Genomic DNA, 18,271 nt, shown 5'->3' on the forward strand with positions numbered 1-18,271 from the left:
GGTGCAGTAGGCACCCCCCTGCCCCAACCCGCCCCACGCACACGGAATAGGTCTGGGCGATGCCGCAGGTGGCGCGGTGCTTGCTGTAGAAGCGGTTTTCCAGGTCGATCTTGGTTTCCCCAATGAGGTCGTCGGTGCCTACCAGATCCCAGTCATACACGGCCACTGTCAGCATGGATTCCATGGGGAAGCAGGCCTCGATGTCAAAGGACCTGGTGCGGTGGGGTTGGGAGAAGGGTTGAGGGTCGGGATTGGGTAGGGTGGGGCAGGAGGGAGTCTGGGCTGGAGAAGTCTGGGCAGGGTGGAGGTGGGACACCAGGAGGCCTTACTTCCCAAAGACGGGGTTGAGCTGCTTGGAGATGTAGTTCTCTTTGTCACGGATGTCAGTCTTGCCTAGCCGGATGGCGATGTAGGGGTCAGCTTTGCCATTGATGTCTGCAGGGTGCAGGTCCGTGGCCTGGGATGGAAGGGGTGCTCCTAAGCAGGGTCCCTGCACCCTCATCTTCCAGTGTCCCTGCTCCCCCCACCCTCAATGGTCCCAAGATAATGAAGGGCAGGAGCACTGGACCAGAGAGTTGCTGTGTGACCCCGGGTGAGTCCCTGACCATCTCTGGGCCTTGGCTTCCGCCTCTATAAAGGGTGGCACAATGCCAGCTGCCCTCCCTGATGTCTCCTAGGTGGGGGCTATCAGTTTGAGGCTGCTTAAGCCCCTCTTGGGCAGGAGGACTGGGAGCCTGGGGAGAGAGGCTGCGAGGGGGCTCTCACCCGGACCACGTAGACTCGGACCAGCACGTTGATGGGGTCATTGCTGGGGATGCCCTGGAACATGCCATAGGTGGGGTCGTAGCTGGCTTCCCGGGACACGTCCTCTGGGAGTGGCACTTTGTACACACAGAGGGAGCCCTGGGGTGCGGCAAGCGTGGGTCAGGGTGCAGGTTCCCGTGGGCACAGGCAGGGATGGCATTTAAAATAGCCCAGAGCACTGAGGGTCTGCACCCTACTGCAGGGGTTTGGGGCCTTAACCTTTTAGTTGCTGGGTCACAGAGAGTCAGGGGTTTTAGAGGAAGTGGCCGGAATGGGGGCAATTCTGCGGGGGGTGAAGTGGGGGAGTGGGTTCAGGGCAGATGTCCCTTATCACTCAGCGTGCAAGTATTCTCATAGTTTTCCCATGGGGCAGCTGACAGTTCCCCTTGGCTGTCAGCCCCAGGCTCGGGGTGGGGAGGAGAGCTGGTGGGGGTGCTCAGGACTCAGGGCCTGAGTCTTAGGGGCTGGGCCCCGCCCATGCTCGCCGCCTGACCTTGAACCGACCCACGATGCGCTCCTCCTCGGTCCCGCCATCCTCGTCGTCCCCCGTCTTGCCCCGAAGCAAGTTGAACGTGTGCAGCCAGTCCTCGAAGTTGTCGAACTCTGACTCCAGCTCCTTGGGGTACACCTGAGCCAAGCCAGGCCATCAGGGGAGGTGAGGCAGCCTACAGGCCTCTGTCTTGACCCGGGCGTGACGACCCCACATCCTGGTGGGGTCTGGTCCCAGACCCTCACCTTGAGCTCATCAATCTTGGGTTTTCTCTTCTCGGGGGCCTCTGACCCCTGGCCAGGGCCTAGGCTCTGGATTCTTTTCTTCTTCTCCTCCTTTGCAGCCCTCGCCTTCTCCTTGCCCTTCATCGGCCCCTTCAGGCCTGGCCGGAAACAGACAAGGAGGCAGAAATGATCTGAGCAGGAAAGCCAGGGCTGGAGACCTACCTCATCACTTCACTAATTTAACTTTGCAGGTCTCTAATAAGAGGACTGTTCTATATTAGCATTTTCCAAACAGCATTCAGTGAAACACTAAGTGTAGGTGTTCTTGGAATGCTTTAAGAGAAAGGAGATATATATATATATATATATATATGTATGTATGTATATGCATGATATGATATATAATTATATATATATAATAAGTTGGAGAAATATTTTATTCTGTCTTCCTTTTAGAGATTTATAATAGCATTTGTATATTAAAGGCACTGAGAAGTCCTGCACCAAGGGACCTGTTTAACCAATTTGGCCTCAGAACTTTCTTTTCCCTTTAGAAAACCCATTCATAGTGTTCCATGGAAAAGGTCTGGAAGACACAGAATGGGATGAGCTCTTCCAGCTCTGATGTTCGATGGCTCTAAATGTCTGTCCATCACTGTGGTTGCTCAACTGGTCAGAGTAAAAGCCACTCTACGTAAGGGCCTCAGGGATGCCTGAGGATGTCTGCCGTAGGCTGCTGCAGCTGTGAGGACCCACGGGAAGGGGAAAGAGAAGCAGCTGGTGTGATGAGTGGAGGAGCCACTCATATGATGGGCTGGGAGATGAAAGCAGAGTTCCAGGGCTCCAGAGCTCACCTTCGGTGTTGTCCATCTCCTCCTTCTCCTCCAAGTCAGTTCCTGAGATTTCTTGTCGAATTTGCTGCCAAAAAATGAGGTGAGGAGAAGGGAAGGTAGGTTTCCTAGGGCAGGGTTTGTTGACCCCACACTGTGGTCTCAGACCAGTCTTAAATTTTTAGAAGCAGAAACTCTTTCCCACTGGGTTTCAAACCTATCATGTGCTCTGCTTAAGTGGGTTAAAAAAGTTTATAGTGTAAAATATGACTTAAGTGTACTCAGGAGTTTTATGATTCTTTCAATTATGTACGATGGAAAAATATGTGTTCTTTAACATTGCTTCTCAGTTTTAACGTTTTATTGTTTTAATGTAAAAAAGTATAACTGGATAAGAAAACATGGTTTATTTTCTTCACTCAGTACACACTGGACACTAAATCATCAGGATTCATCCAAGGTGCCACTGCCGCCTAGTGGCAGCCTGTGCAAATTACAGGAACAGACTTGAGACAACAGGCAACCTCCTGAAGCTCCAACTTGAATCCAGGAGGTGTTGGTGGTAGAAGATACTACTAGATGCCCCTCAATTATATGTGCTTCTGCTCTCTAAAAGATTTTAGCACAGAGTCACCTAGCTAAAGATCACATTTCCCAGCCTCCCTTGCAGCTAAGTGTGGCTATGGGATTAGATTCTAGCCAATGTGAGTGGATGTGCTTATGTGCTGCTTCTAGGCTGGGCCCTCAAGAGGAAAGGAGTATGCCTCCTCCTCTTCTCTTTACCCTTCCTGTGCATTGGTATTAGGACGTGATGGTAAGCCATCTCTAACCATATAGATGCCAGTAACAAGATGGTAGGATATTGGCCTCCAACCCCAGTGAATCACCATATCAGCTTTCTTGTTCATACCAATCTGACCTGCTACAGCAGCTTAGCCTGTGCTCTAATATGAATGGTAAACATCACACACAACTTGGGTCATAGAAAGGGCCTGGGGAGAGGATGTGGCTGGATCAGCTTGGTCAAGGAAACACAACCAGGGGCGCACGTCCTTTCTGGTCAGTTGGTCAGTCAGGGGTGCCTGCCCTGAGCTAGGTTGGCAGTGTGGACAAGAGACAAATGATGAGGGGGGAGAAACGAGCTTTCTGGAATTTGCAGTCTGACTCAGTAGACCTGTGTGTGCACAACAGGGGAAGAACATTTCACACAGCAACAGCGACCAAGACATGTAAAATAAAATAGCATAATATGTAAAATGATAATAGATGTGCAAGTACTACTGAGAAGTTGTTTCCTGTTGGCCTCTGAGTGCACGTTTCTCCTCTTCCTCAAAGGTCACCTCCTCTGTGAGGCTTTTCCTGCCTCCTAGGCACTGAATTGCCTTTGTTATCACATTGCACTCTATCTATTTACATGTGCATTTTGCACGTCCAGTAAATACTCAGGGCAGGTTTGGCATCTTATCTTTTGGCTCCTGTAGCGCCTAGGTTGGTGTCTGACTCATCATATATACTCAACCTGATGTGGAGAGCTGACTCATTTGAAAAGACCCTGATGCTGGGAAAGATTGAGGGCAGGAGGAGAAGGGAGTGACAGAGGATGAGATGGTTGGATGGCATCACTGACTCAATGGACATGAGTTTTGGTAAACTCCAGGAGCTGGTGATGGGCAGGGAGGCCTGGAATGCTGTGGTTCATGGGGTTGCAAACAGTCGGACACGACTGAGCAACTGAACTGAACTGAACTGAAATGAATGAGGACTTGAGGAAACCAAGCCCGAGAAGGTAGACTGGAAAAGGATGAGTTAGAACTTCAAGGCTGTGATACAGACTGTTCCAAGCTAATGTTGATGGAGTGGGGGAACCACTCTGGTAGGGGCAGGAAAGAAGCTGGATAGGAGGGTCTGATGTGGAGCTGGCATCACCTCCCCCAGCCTAATCCCTCCTTGGCCCCCTGCCTAGGATGGAGGCCTCACCTCCTTCATGGTGTCAATGGAAGCAAAGTACTTGGACCACCAGTCCAGCATGCTCTCGTCCGGCTCCTCCTCCTCCGGCTCATCCGAGCTGCCTTTCTTCTTCTTCTTCTTCCTCTCCTTCTCTTCATCAGCCTGCAGGGTTGGCCAGGTCCAGAGTCCTGCATACGTCCCTGCACCCTGGCCATTCCCAGAGCCCAGGACAATCTGAGGGTCCCCCATCCATCCTGACCATCTGCTCCCGGGAAGCCCTGGGTTCCAGGGAGCTCTGTGAAGCCACCAGTATGAAAGGGGCAGGACCTTGTTTTATGGAAATGGATGCCATGGCCCAGAGAGTGTCATGAACCCACCAGCGTGAGCCCAGCCAAGACGGGATTGGTGCGCAGGGGCTTGCAGCCCAAGCAGCTCTCTCCCTCTGCCTCTTAGGAGGGGTTACGCTGGCCGGAGCATCAGGGGCTGTGGGGTCGCTCAGTCCCTGATGCTGCTCCCCTTGGCCTGATACCCTATGTAGTGTAGGGTCTTCTCTTCCCAGAGCTCCCCAACAGTCCCTGCACTCACCACATCCACCTTGATGACGGCATCGGAAGTCTGCAGAGGGGAACCAAGGAGACAAGGACAGACTTAGCCACTGGGCCAGAAGTGGTGGGCAGCGGCCCAGCCAGAGAGGGTGCAGGGAGGGGCTCACACAGGCATGGTCCCTGGGTCATGAGCGCTATGCTCACAAGGCCAATTCCAGGACTGTGGAAGGTTTGCCTCAGAGATGTTTCCTCAGAACTTCCAGGGTGGTGGTTTGCCAACCTGACCGCACATGAGAATTACTGGGGGCTTTTAAAAATGATCCGTCACAGGGCTCCACTGAGTCCAAGGTGGGGTCCTGGGCACCAGGAGAGTTGTGAATTTCCCAGATGATTGCAGCGGGCAGTCAGAGTCAAGAGGGGAGGCTGATGTGGCATGAGACTGGATGTTGGTAATGTTGGCTGGATGAAAGGCAAGTGCCTTAATGAGTAAGTGGACACAACTATACAGCTGAAGGGGACCCCGATGAAAAAGGCCCCACCAGAGCCCATGCGGATGATGGTGAAGCTCAGTTCTGTGCTGTCTTCTTTGTTCACTGATGGCCTGAAACTAGCTGCCTGCCCCCAGGAGGAGCTTCAGAGGCTGGGAGCCGAGGGTGGACATGGCATCTCAAGATTTAGCCCCACAGCCCCTGGTGGTGCCATCCCAGCCCCACAGGCCAGGCAGCAGGCCTCGACTGCTTGCCTCTTCCATGAGCCATGCCCTCTGCTAACTCAGCCACTGCCCCAGACTCTCTGGGGACCAGAGTGATGGGGTGAGGAAGGATCCTCTCGGACTCGGCCCAGATCTCAGAAGCTAGGAGACGCCACAGGCTGCGAGAAGCACACGATGTCAGGAATGGGATTTGGAGAAGGCAGTGGGGAGGTAAGCTTGCCTCCTGCCCTCTCTGACCTGCCTGGACTCAGGATGACCTGTTCCAGGCCGGCCTCCATCCCACCTTCTCCTGCAGACTCCATGTCTGTATCTCAACACCCAGGTGACAGGGTCCCTTTTGGCAGACCATCAGTCCCAGTCCTAAGCCAGGAGGAGTAAGGCACCTCCACCTGGAACACCTGCCCCAACCCAGGCCTGGGGAGGGTCGTTTGTAAAAGGCTGAGAAAGAAAACTCAGACCCTCTGGAGGGAACACTGGTGTTCACACAAGGAGTCCTTGCCTGTGGTGTCGTTTGTTGGAATAAAAACAATGGCGGGCTATTGCTTCACACGTTACTGCTCTGTCTCTCAAACATGTGTGCCACATGTTCATGGCACACACACACATGCAGAATTGAGATTCTTGCCTTCCTGGACACTCTAGGATAGGGCTGCGTGCACACGCAGTCAGGGCTAGCCCTGGCCCACCCCACACTGAAGGAGGAGTGACTTAATGTGTTGTCTGGCGGGTGGGGTGGGGGTGGCCCGGCTTTGGGAAAGTGTCACCCGCAATTGCACGTCTCCAGGCACCTTACCGCGTCCAGCTTCACCATGGTCTCCAGCTTCTTGACGGGCACCTCCGGCTCCATGCTCACCACGACCTCCCCTGTGGGGCGAGAGGAGGGGCCGCCACTGTACAGCACACGGCGGCCCTGGAGGAGCCTGCCTGGACAGAGAGATGGACAGACAGACAGACAGACAGGGAGGAGCAGGAGGAAGAGTGAGAGTCGGAGTGGCTGGAAGGACCAGAGGCCTAAAGCTGATTCTGGAGCTTTCCTAGGGGGAAATGCGACAGTTGAGGGAGGGATGTGACAGTTGAGGGAGAAAAGATGAGCATAAGGAGAGGGAGGAGGTGAGCCAGAGAGGAGTGTGAGCTGTGCTCAGTGACACAGTGGAGGCCATGTGGGGGGTGGAGGGCAGAGTCTTCTCTGGGGTCAGGCAGAGAAGGCCATCTGCCCTCACGCCCTCTAAGGACGCCTCGGCTCTGACCTTTCTGGCACTAGTTTGGGGCTGCCTGGACAGCCCCTCCACCCTAGAGGGTCTCCAGGGTGGACCCTCCTTCCTGGCCTCCCCTACCCCACCTGGGGACACCCCCAGGAGGAAACCGCGTGGTCTGGACTGCGAGCTGGAGCCCCCGCCCTGGGCCTCGGGAGTGGCCGTACCCGAGGTGTTCCAGCTGGGAGCCGAGCGGTCTGGGGGCCGGTAGATGAAGCGCCGCAGGGAGCTGACGGCGTGGGAGCCGACCAGGGTGTAGCGGCCGAAGGCCCGGCAGTCCACCACGCGGATGTTCAAGGGCGGGTGCAGGAGCTCGTTCTCCGGGAGGTCCTGGGGGTGGGGGCAGGGAGCCTGAGCTCAGAGAAGGAGCAGAGGCACTGGCCGTGTCCGGCCGCACTCGCTGTGCCCAGCCCTGCCCCACCACCCCCGGGCCTGCACCCACCACTTCAAACCACTTGACCAGGGTGCTGAAGTTGGGGTTCTTCTTGTAATTGTGGATCAGGGATGACTGCACCCCCTTCCCTGCGCACTCGATGTCCACCCGTGGCCGGTCCACCTGGGCCAGGTTTACCCGCTTCAGGTCTCGCAGGCCCCAGAACAGCACCTGTGTGTGGGGGGTGGGGGTGTGGGGAGAGAGGACAGTCCCTCCGTCAAGGGCGCCAGCTGCGGGGGGCCACTCACCAGGAGGGGCAGGGCTGGGAGAGCTGATGAGGGAGGGTGTCCTGAAGGGGCTGTGTTGGGGGGTGAGTGTGGGTGTGAGGGCGGATGGAGGCCGGGAAAGGTCCTGGACAGTGTAAATCAGTGCAGAAAGGGCAGGGGATAGGCGGGAGCTGGGGTCTGCTACTGGCTCCCAGGTGTGACCTTGGGCCAGTCGCTTCCCCTCCCGAGACTACAGTGTCTTTTTCTAAAAAACAAGGCATGGCCTGAGGTTGCTGAGGAATCCCTGGCGTTTGATGCCACCAGTGTGATGTGTGCATACGACCCTTGATGGGGAGAGGGTGAGGGGGACCAGGAAGCAGAGTATGTCAGGGCCTGTTCAGGGCAGGGCGGAGCCCACGCACCTCTACCCGGTACTTGCTCAGCACGGGCCGGATGCCCACAGGCACAGGCATGATGGGACCTCGGTCCACGTCCACTGGGCCGTTGATGGGAGGCAGGTCGGCCTTCCCTGCCGGTCCAGTCTGGGGGATGGGGGACATAGTGTCATATCCTGGTGAGCCCAGGGAAAGGGCTCTCTCTCCCCACGAGTTAGGTGCCACATGATCTAGGGAGACAGAAAAGGCCAAACAGCACAGGTCCCCAGGAACCATGCCCCGAGTTCAGTCTCAATGGCCTCACAGCAGGATGGGGAGGAGAGAGGCCACCGGCCCAGCCCCCTTTTTCCAGCAGCCCCACCTGCAGCAGCTCGAAGGCGGCCAGCAGGTCCCCAGCCGTGGCATTGCCCCGGTAGATCTGATAGTACTCCAGCTGGGGCGGGAAGCGGGGTGGGCAGTACGCCTCATCGGCCATCTTCACCAGCGGCTTAGCAAAGGTCCGGCCCATGAAGTCGGCTTTGCCCTGATGTGACAAACAGCCAAGGTGGCCTCTTGATGCCTGAACTGACCGAGCACGTTCACACCCAGGATGTCATTCAGTCTTCACCACAGCTCCATGTAGTTGTAGGTGTGATCACCCCATTTTACAGATGGGGAAACCAAGTCGGGCTAGCTCCAGATGAGGCTGGCAGTGAATGGCAGATGCAGATCTAGAAATAGGTGCTCCTAGCGCTAGTCCAGAACTCACTCAGGGCACCCCAGTAGCTGGGGTGGCTTGTAGAAAGTGTCTCCCCAGCTCCGGAGGGGTCACCCTAATCCTCCACTCCCTCACTCCAGAGCACCCATGGAGAGCTATGAGGCTGCTCATGACTGTGTATGCAAGGATGGGGGGAGTTGGGCGGTCTGGGATGGAGGAAGGCTGGGGATAGCAGGCCTTCTTGGCATGACTGGGCCTGGGCTTGGTCTGTCTGTGCAGCAGGTGGGGATGCCCTGGCCTGTCTCCTCCCTGAGACCCCAGAGGCTCATAGCATCAGGAGGGGTCAGGCTGCAGTGAGAGGGCAGAAGATACCTGGGGTCTCTTGGAAGGGCTGGTCAGCAGCCCAGACCCCCGGCTTCCTGGCAAGCACCCTGGCCAAGGGGCTCTGGGAGTGGGCTGGGAAGGTGGCTGCCAATGCAAGTGCCAGAGCCCACCCATACCATGGTGTCCTGGTCGTAGATTTCGATAACAATGATAGGGGGATCGTCCCTTAGCTCATGAGCTTCACCGTAGAGCTCTAGGTTGTCAAACACCAGCATCTGGTCCCAGGTGGGGCACAGGGTCTCATTCAGTACCTGCAGCAGGGTGGGGTAGACAGGTAACAAGTAGGGGTGATGGTAGGTTGGCAGATACACGAGCAGGAGTCACCCCCAGTCACTCCTATGGTTTCCGGGGGACTCGGGGGCAGGAGTGCGGTGTTCTCTGACTCTTTTGGGAATCTTAAATGAGGTCTGCTCTTGACCGCCCCCCTCACCCCCCGCCAATGTCTTCCCTGTCTTCTGCGTTGAATGTAACCATGATTAAAACCTTCACCAGTGTTGCCTGGGCCTGCAGTTATCTGCAAGCCTTCCCTCTAAGGATCTGGGGTACTGGCTGCTCTGTTTCTCTAGGTCCCAGAAACTCACAGGCCCCCCAGTGCTCTCAGAGTCGGAGCCACCCGCTCCTCCCCGGGGCCCTCACCTCTGTGCACTGACTCTGGTTGATGAAGAAGACACGGGCAAAGGGGTCCGAGAGGCCGGTGCTGTCGGCAGCAAAGAGGCTGCGAGCCTGGTACATGTGGGCGCGGAGCTGGAAAGCCTGCTTCTCTGTGGGAAGAGCAGGCTGAGGCTCGGGGAACAGGCCACCAGCCAGCATGCCTTCCCTGGGTGAGGGCTGGGAGCCGGGGCCACCCAGACCTGGGAGTCCTCACTCACTAGTGTAGACCAGGCTGATGGGCGGGAAGGAGTGTAGGCCCAGGCCCTGGGCTGCCTTGACCTCCTCAAAGCCGCAGGGCAGGCCACACAGGAAGTCCTTGCGCTGCTTGCTAAGACCCAGCCACAGGTAGAGCTCCAGCTTGGCCTGCACCGTCCAGCCCGCCGAGCCGAAGCCCCGCTTCCCCGGCAGCTGGGGGGTGGGCGCAGGGTCAGCTGCCAAAGCCCACGGGGTGAGGAAGGGGGAGGGAGCTGAAGAAGCTGTGGTCAGAGGGGGCCCATCCCCACCACAGCCATCCCACTGGGCTGTGCAGTGGGGAAACACAGCACAGAAGGGGATGGGCAGGGCAGGATCCCTTTCCTATTCTCTTTAGCTCTTCTCTGAGCATCTTGCCCGCCCAGGCCTGGCAGACCCAGGGGTGTGGACGCTGCTCCCTCCAAGGGGAAGAGCACCTCTTGAGAGTAGCCCAGACCCCAGCCTCTCCACCCGCCGCTAATCCACTCCCTTTCCGGCACCTTCAGGAAGAGTGTCTTGACTTTGGCGCAGTCCTTGCCCAGTTCCTCCTCCACGATGGAGAAGAGCAGGTCCTTGGAGGGCACCCGGGTGTAGGCGATGCGCTTGTTGTTGCTCATCATCCAGATGAAGACATCAGGGATGCTGTGCTGGGGCTGGGATGAGGTGGGGTGGGGGAGGCCGGTGTGCCCCGTAAGGGAGGGGACCTGACGCTGGGTTTTCCTTCTCCCGCCAATGGAGTGGGAAGAGCACGGGATAGGATGAAAGGCTTGGTCACCCCTGTCCCTCAACACCTGTCAGAGCGGGAGGGGCCCACCCGGGGCCCACCCCCTCCTATGCAGCCCCCTCCCGGGCCCACCCCCTCCTATGCAGCCCCCTCCCGCCTTGCTCCGGCACAGGGCACACCTCGTCTGCCAGGAAGCGCAGCTTCTGCAGGAAGTTCTGACAAAGCCTCAGTTTGTCCCGCACCGTGTGCCGCTTCACTTGTGCCCGCAGGGTCTTGGCCTGCTGCCCCATGCTTTCCTGCGAGGTAGGGGGGTGTAAGTGGGGCTCAGGTCATGACACGTGATGGAGGGGCTGGCCCTGGGGGCCGTGACCTCAGAGATGGATGTCCCCCCACCTCGGCTTCCCTTTTCACCGCCAGACCCTCCCTCTGTCCCCGAGTGGTCCAGCCGCGTGCTCACCAGCTCCCGCATGCAGGACTTGAGACGCTCCCGGTCCAGCCTGGTGCGGGATGAGTGGCCCTGGTCCTTGTCCGCGAGGGAGAGGAAGCGGCTGGGGTTGGGGGTGGGAGAAGGGCTTAGCAGAGATGACTCCTTCTCTGCCAGCCTCCCATTGCCCCCCCACACTGGCAGCCCCTCCGCTCACTAGCAGCCAGAGCTCAGCTCCTCCAGGACGCCCCGCAGTCGACGCTCAGGGTACGACTTCTCTGTTTTGATCATCTCCTGCACGTCGTTCAGGCCTTCTTCCTGTGAACCAGGAGTGTGAGCCACAGCCCCGTTCAGCCTCCCCAAATGTCTCCCTCTTTCATCAAGAGGATGAGGGGCTAGTATCCTAGGACCTCCTGTGAGCACCATCCCTGGAGTGCTCTGCCATCATAAAGAAAAGCGAAAGTGAAGTCGCTTAGTCATGTCCAACTCTTTGCGACCCCATGGAATGTAGCCTACCCCGCTCCTCTGTCCATGGGGTTTTCCAGGCAAGGGTACTGGAGTGGGTTGCCATTTCCTTTTCCAGGGGATCTTCCCAACCCAGGGATCGAACTCTGGTCTCCCGCATTGCAAGCAGGCGCTTTACCATCTGAGCCACCAGGGAAACCCAGAAACACCAATTTCCAGGTTCAATTTCCGGGTTCAATTTTCAGAACCCAGAAGCCGTGATGCTCATGACACTTTGGTTCCTGAGGAAGAAGCCATCTCTGGGTCATGAGTCTGTGGTCCTAGTGGACCCACAGGGGTCGGACAGAGCCCAGAATCAGATGCAAGGGGGTAGGGGGGAGCAGAGGCCAGAGAGAGAAAGGGATTGGCCAGACACCTCCAGGGAAACCCAAGACTGGACGGGCCACGATTCCCAAACTCCATTACAGGAAGCCCTCAGACCCTGGACTGCTCCTGGGAATGGGGTGGGGACAGGAGCACAGGACCTGCTGGGGCCATTCTGCAGTCCCTCCTCGATGCCCATGGTAATCTGCTGGGCAGATAGGCCTTGTGTGAGGCAGGGGCGGTGTCCAGGCTGGGCGAGGCCCTCAGAAGCACGGCCCCTCTGCCATTCCCCTCCCATCCCGGGCCTGGCCCTGACCAGCTTGTCTGCGATGTGATCCATGATGTTGGCATTGTACAGGCGACGGCGTTGGTCAGGCCACCAGCTCTTGATGTAGATGCAGGGTTTGCGCTCCAGGTAGGGTAGATGGAAGTAGTTCCTGGGGTGGGAGCAGATGGGAGACTGAGGACTGGGTGCCCAGGCAGGCGGGCAGGGGACAGGCCACTAGAGGATGGCAGGCAGCGGGCAGGGCCTCTCAGGGCCCTCTGTCCTGCCTGGCTCACCTGTCGGTGATCTGGGGCCGCATGGGTGGGGTGGAGGAGACCGAGGCCAGGTCCCCACCCTCATCAGTCTCGTCGTCACTCGAGTTCTGGATCAGATCGACTTCCTCCTCGTCCCCGGGCTCCTTCCGAGGCCGAGGCCGCTGGGGTCGCGACAGGCCATCAACTTCGTTCCCGTAGTTGCCTGGAGGCAGAAGTGGGCACCCGAGGGCCCAGAAGTCTTTTCCCACCAGGCCCCACCTTGCCCTCCAATCCAGGGGTCTGTGGCTGGGAAAAGCAAGAGTCAGAGAATGGGGCCTCTCCTGGGGTCTGTGTGAGCTCAGACACCACAGGATACTAGCCAGAGGATGGGGCCATGTCCTGCACTCCGGCAGAGATCTCGCTGGGAGCCCTGATGACCACTGAGCTCAAGGTCCAGCCCCGGACATGGACCCTGCAGGACTCTCCTCTCTAGTCCCATGGGGGCCTTGCTCCCTTCTGCAGAGAGGACGTGCTTCCTTCTCATGTCCCTAACTCCGCTAAGCCCTAAGGTTCACCCTGTGGGGCGTGTGTGCACTCACGATGTGCAGTCACTATGTGCTGTGTGGGCGCCTGAGGACACTCGAGGGAAGTGGTCAAAGTCCCCTTCCCCCGAGGGCTGTGCAGCAGACCCAACAGTTATCACTCTGCAGCCCCCAGGCCCAAAGACCCCTCTGTGAGCTCAGCTCTCACCTATGGTGACCTCAAAGGTGATGGGCTTGTCTCCATTTTTCCGGTCGATCATTGAGGCCTCCAGGAAGGCTCCAAATAGAAAGAATTCTTCTATTTTCCCCGTGCAGCTCTGTGGGGGAGGTGGTTCAAGCCATCCTGAAAGCTTACCAGCATGTTGGGGCCGGGGCCAGGCTTCTTTCTGTCTCCAGACAGGCCCTTGGGCCTAGTGGTGGGGGACATCCCACCCAGCTGTGGAACTAGGAGCCCAGACACTGAAGACCCAATTCCTTTGGCCCTCCAGCCTGTCCTTGGGGGAAGGGCTGCTCTGTCTAGCACAAGGACAACCGTGGCCAGGAAAGGAGCAGAGATGGGCAGAGTACAGGCACAGGCAGTGGGAGGGGACAGAACTCTTGCCGCTTCCTGGGGAGGGAGGCTCAGGCCTGAGGCAGGCGGGGTGGACACTGGCAGAGCCCAGGCCCAGGCTGCATTGGGTTGAAGGGTGCTGAGCGGGGCTGGGAGGGCTCTGGAGGGGAGCACAGCCCCCTGGGGCCTCACCTCGGAGACAGGCGTGGCCTGCTCCACCTGCACCTCAGTGGAGCTGGTGATCTCAGGGTTGGAGGTGTCCAGGATCTCCACCGCCAGGCCCAGCATGAGGCGGGCGCGGAAGGACACGCCCTCCCCCAGGCCCTCGTTCAGGTCCTGATGCTCGTCTAACAGCGTGTAGTTGCGTGTGGAGCCGTACATGTTCACCCAGGCAGGGCCCAGCGTGGGCAGGAAGCCTGTGGGCAGGGGTGCAGGGGATTGAGGGGCTCACTCAGGTGGGGAGACCTGTTTTGGGGGCTCCCGGCCTGGGCCTCCTGGTTGCTGAGCTGAGGACTCCACGCATCCCGCGGGGAAATGTCTGAGGCAGCCCAGGGCCCATGGCTATGGGGCTCACAGGGGGCTGCGGGGCAAGCTGTGTCTGCTGTGTGTGGGCGGCTGTGGGGTGGCCCTTTCACTTCTGGTGCACTTCCGCGTGTCTGTTTATTCTCTGTAGGAGCTTGAGTTGGCTGTGGGGCTCCACACACACACACATGCATCCATTTCTGTGGAGCGAAGTCATGCTTCCTGCTTCCTAGTGCCTGTTGCAGGGTGGCCTACAATCTCCCTGGAGAACAGACGCCCTACCTCCCCAGCTTCTCAGCAAGGCCTTCCAGCCCTTTGCTGTCTGTGCAGACCTGCGTGCCACCAGGGCGTCACCTGCTTCTGGAGATCCCTCCTCTTCTCTCCAAAGGTCCTCTCTGTCTCTACCTGTTAAACTCTCTTCCTCCATGAAGTGCCCCTCCCCCCAATTCTTCAGTTCAGTTCTCTTGCTCAGTCATGTCCGACTCTTTGTGACCCCACGGACTGCAGCATGCCAGGCTTCCCTGACCATCACCAACTCCTGGAGCTTGCTCAAACTCATGTCCATTGAGTCGGTGATGCCATCCAACCATCTCATCCTCTGTCGTCCCCTTCTCCTCCTGCCCTCAATCTTTCCCAGCATCAGGGTCTTTTCCAATGAGTCAGTTCTTTGCATTAGGTGGCCTAAGTATTGGAGTTTCAGCTTCAGCATCAGTTCTTCCAATGAATATTCAGGACTGATTTCCTTTAGGGTGGACTGGTTGGATCTCCTTGCAGTCCAAGGGACTCTCAAGAGTCTTCTCAAACTCCACAGTTCAAAAGCATCAATTCTTTGGTGCTCAGCTTTCTTTATAGTCCAACTCTCACATCCATACATGACTACCGGAAAAACCATAGCTTTGACTAGACAGACCTTTGTTGGCAAAGTAATATCTCTGCTTTTTAATATGCTGTCTAGGTTTGTCTTAGTTTTTCTTCCAAGGAGCAAGCATCTTTTAATTTCATGGCTGCAAGTCACCATCTGCAGTGATTTTGGAGCCCCCCAAAATAAAGTCTGTCACTGTTTCCATTGTTTCCCCATCTATTTGCCATGAAGTCATGGGACCAGATGCCATGATCTTAGTTTTCTGAATGTTGAGTTTTAAGCCAGCTTTTTCACTCTCCTCTTTCACTTTCATCAAGAGGCTCTTCAGTTCTTCTTTGCTTTCTGTCCCAATTCCTAGTCCAAACTATTTTTGTCCCATTAGAATTTCTTGTGCCTCATGTGTAGCATGGATCCAATTCTGCCTTATGTGTTTTGTTTTTGTTTTGCCTAGCTTATAAAAAACTAATTGGAGTTGTATCCGACTCTTTGTGACCCCATGGACTGTAGCCCACCAGACTCCTCTGTCCATAGAACCCTCCAGGCAAGGATACTGGAGTGGGTAGCATTCCGTTCTCCAGGGAATCTTCCTGACCCAGGGATTGAACCCAGGTCTCCTGCATTGTAAGAAGCTCATTCTTCACTGTCTGAGCTACCAGGAAAGCCCACAGTTTATTAAAAAAAATAGCATTTAAAAAACTGAGACATACTTCACATAACATAAAATTCTCCACTTTAAAGGATGCATTTCAGTGGTTTTCAGTGCATTCACTGCATTGTGCAACTATCCTGGACATTTCATCCCCCTTGGAAAACCTCATACCTCTTAGTAGTTTGTCCCAATTCCCCTCCTCTTCCCACCTCCTGGCAACCACTCATCTGCTTTTTCCCTCTATGCATTTAGTTACTCTTAGACTTTTCATACAGATGGAACCATACAATCGGTGGCTTTTGTGCCTTCTGTCTCAGATTTTGAGCATTTGGTAGCACACCCATCTCCCTCATCCCCAGGGAGCATGGTGAGAACAGGATGGATTCCTCTCTTGCTCTGTATCCTTGGTACCCAGCTCAATGATCCGGTCCTACAATTCTACAGTTAGGTACTATGGCAGTAGTACACACATATATGGGCTTCCCAGGTGGTGCAGCGGTAAAGAATCTGCCTGCCAATACAGGAGATGCAAGGGGTGTGGGTTCGATCCCTGGGTCAGGAATATCCCCTAGAGTAGCAAATGGCAACCCACTCCAGTATTCATGCCTGGAAAATTTCACAGGCACAAATGGGCTACACAGTCCATGAGGTTGCAAAGAGTCGGACACAACTGGAGTGACTGAATGCATGCATGCACGCATACACACACACCCCTATAATATGTATATAATTATTATTATTTTCATTTTACAGATTACAAAACAGGTACAAAGGTCACGAAACTTCTAGCTGTCAGAATTGGAGTTCAAATACAGGCAGCCTGGCTCCGTGGGCCCAGGCAGCTCTGTGCAGACCTGACCATGAGTCTCCACCCTTCCCTGGAGGCAAGGGCTGCTGGTGAAGCCCGGTGGCACCTTTAAGTCCAAGGTATGGGACGGAGGCAGCAGTGGTGGTGGTGATGGTGGTGTGTGTGTGTGTGCACACGTGCATGTGTGTGGAAGGGTCTCCTTTACTCACTCCCTTCAGCCCCAAGTCCCACTTCCAGTCTCCTGCTGCTGACCTTTGTCTCCATCATTGGAAATCTTGCGCAGGTCAATGAAGTGGGTGCCGATGGCCACATCATTGACCTTGTCTGAGTCCCGGATCTGCACCTTCATGCGCTTGCAGAGTGGGGGGAACAGGTCTGTGAAGACCACCTGCTCGTTCCACAGTGGCTCGTAGCTGCTTTTCTGCACTGAAGTCTTGCCCTGGTGGGAGCGAGGGAGAGTTAGGGTTTGTGTACCTGCCTGAGTATGCACATGTGTCTCTCTGTGTGTGTGTCTATGCGTTATGTGTGTGTGTGTGTGTGAGTGTGTACTTGTCTCCGTACTCTTCTCCGCCCCAGCCTCTCTAGCTCTTCTCCCTCAGCGCCCCCCATCCTCAGCGGTTGGTGACCTGGGGGCGGGGAGGAATCCCCAAGGCCCAGCCTGGGCCCCCACCCCAGCCCCTCTGAGCTGGACTCCCTCCTCTCTCTCTCCTCGCTTTTAGAGATGACACACCAAGGTGGTCAAAGGCCAGCCTCGTGGCTTCTGATTTTGCCTCATGTTCATCCCCAGGACCCCACACCCAATCCCCTGCACCTCACCCCAGCTCCCAGCCCCCTGCACCCCAATACCTTCTGGCCGGCGAAGAAGACTTGCACGTAGGGGTCGACCAGGTCCTTGTTCTCACCAGTGAAAGCTTTCTTCACGTTGGCCATGAGGCTTGTGTTCATGCGGGGCAGCCCCTCTGCTCGGTAAATCTTCACGTAGAACCGGGCCCACTGGCGTTCCGGGGGCACCCCCTCGGGGAGCAGCAAGTTCCTGCCGGCATGAACAGCTAGGGTTGTGGTGGCCACACCTGGCTGATTCCTGCCCCAACATCCCCATACCTCCGGGGCCCAGGACCGCAGGTGAAGGACAGCTGAGAAGGCCCATACTAGAACTAAAGACACCGGAGTTTAGGGCACCTGCTCTCTTGTGGGATCCTGGGCAAATCTCCCGATCTCTCCAAGCCTCAGTTTCCTCAGCTTTAAGATGGGAATAATAACATGCACCACCCATGGATACGATAAGGCTCAAACAGATTAAAATATATGAGTACTTTATGTCACATCTTTTGTCTTTTACACAAAAACCTCACCAGGGGTCCCTCTTTCTCTCCCTGGCTCAAGGAAGGTATGATCCACTGGATCCTGGATTTTCCCCACTGAATCCAGACAAGGTTCCAGAATAGTTCTGAAAAGCCCCTGGCAACTCCCTGGAATTGCTTCAGAAAACAAAATCCCTTTGCTCTCCTGGGTATAGACTCAAGGTCTCGCAGCTCTGGGAATCCACACTTTTTCCCCAAGTTTCTCATAGTCAGCAGCATGGATGTCAAATGACTATCACCCTCGACTATCCCCCAGTCCTTTCTGCCCCATGAGGAGAGTCCCCAGACACTGAGGCTGGCCCTAGCCTCAGTCCTTCCAGGGAGAGCAGAGCCATCTGGGTGGGCGACTAAGGGAGATGGAAGGTGAGGTCTCTGGGCCAAGTCCACCCTGGGGGGCGGGGGGCTCCCTTTCCACCCCAGGAAGGGTTGGACCAGAAAGGGATGGGAGCTCACCCCTCAATGTCATCCTCATCCGTCTCGTTGGCCTTGTGGGGAGTCTTAATGTTGTCTCCCTTGCCCACCACAGCGACGTCACACTTCACGTAGCCCTTCAGCCCCGCAGAGATGTCGTCAGGGTCGGACAGGACAGCCCACTTGTGGTGGAACTGGTGCTCTGCGGTGGTGAGAAGCAGGGGCTGCCCCGGCTGACCCTACTCAGGGCTGCACCCACCCTCGGGACA

At 56.5% G+C, this 18,271-nt stretch overlaps 1 protein-coding gene across 3 annotated transcripts in view; it reads right to left on the minus strand.

Annotated features, from left to right (window-relative positions):
* The window catches only part of OTOF (otoferlin), a 90,443-nt gene that overhangs the window by 8,577 nt on the left and 63,595 nt on the right, over positions 1 to 18,271 (minus strand). For 2 of the 3 annotated variants that reach the window (XM_081592807.1, XM_081592806.1), the window contains 27 exons: positions 18,045 to 18,204; positions 17,077 to 17,263; positions 16,483 to 16,669; positions 13,582 to 13,805; positions 13,048 to 13,156; positions 12,340 to 12,520; positions 12,095 to 12,215; positions 11,168 to 11,268; positions 10,984 to 11,074; positions 10,706 to 10,822; positions 10,303 to 10,455; positions 9,790 to 9,979; positions 9,557 to 9,681; positions 9,037 to 9,171; positions 8,201 to 8,362; positions 7,867 to 7,986; positions 7,248 to 7,409; positions 6,973 to 7,135; positions 6,346 to 6,416; positions 4,881 to 4,910; positions 4,326 to 4,457; positions 2,373 to 2,436; positions 1,540 to 1,676; positions 1,298 to 1,432; positions 766 to 903; positions 330 to 457; positions 42 to 212 (listed from right to left, as the gene is read on the minus strand). In XM_081592807.1, coding sequence (XP_081448933.1) covers positions 42 to 212; positions 330 to 457; positions 766 to 903; positions 1,298 to 1,432; positions 1,540 to 1,676; positions 2,373 to 2,436; positions 4,326 to 4,457; positions 4,881 to 4,910; positions 6,346 to 6,416; positions 6,973 to 7,135; positions 7,248 to 7,409; positions 7,867 to 7,986; positions 8,201 to 8,362; positions 9,037 to 9,171; positions 9,557 to 9,681; positions 9,790 to 9,979; positions 10,303 to 10,455; positions 10,706 to 10,822; positions 10,984 to 11,074; positions 11,168 to 11,268; positions 12,095 to 12,215; positions 12,340 to 12,520; positions 13,048 to 13,156; positions 13,582 to 13,805; positions 16,483 to 16,669; positions 17,077 to 17,263; positions 18,045 to 18,204 — 3,694 coding nt within the window. Of the gene's footprint in view, positions 1 to 41; positions 213 to 329; positions 458 to 765; positions 904 to 1,297; positions 1,433 to 1,539; positions 1,677 to 2,372; positions 2,437 to 4,325; positions 4,458 to 4,880; positions 4,911 to 6,345; positions 6,477 to 6,972; positions 7,136 to 7,247; positions 7,410 to 7,866; positions 7,987 to 8,200; positions 8,363 to 9,036; positions 9,172 to 9,556; positions 9,682 to 9,789; positions 9,980 to 10,302; positions 10,456 to 10,705; positions 10,823 to 10,983; positions 11,075 to 11,167; positions 11,269 to 12,094; positions 12,216 to 12,339; positions 12,521 to 13,047; positions 13,157 to 13,581; positions 13,806 to 16,482; positions 16,670 to 17,076; positions 17,264 to 18,044; positions 18,205 to 18,271 lie in introns of all 3 variants that reach the window. The other variant, XM_081592805.1, reaches the window with a different exon arrangement.

The sequence above is a fragment of the Giraffa tippelskirchi genome, chromosome 4, assembly GCF_054371585.1.
Source record: "Giraffa tippelskirchi isolate mGirTip1 chromosome 4, T2T-mGirTip1v1.2.pri, whole genome shotgun sequence".
Lineage (NCBI taxonomy): Eukaryota > Metazoa > Chordata > Mammalia > Artiodactyla > Giraffidae > Giraffa > Giraffa tippelskirchi.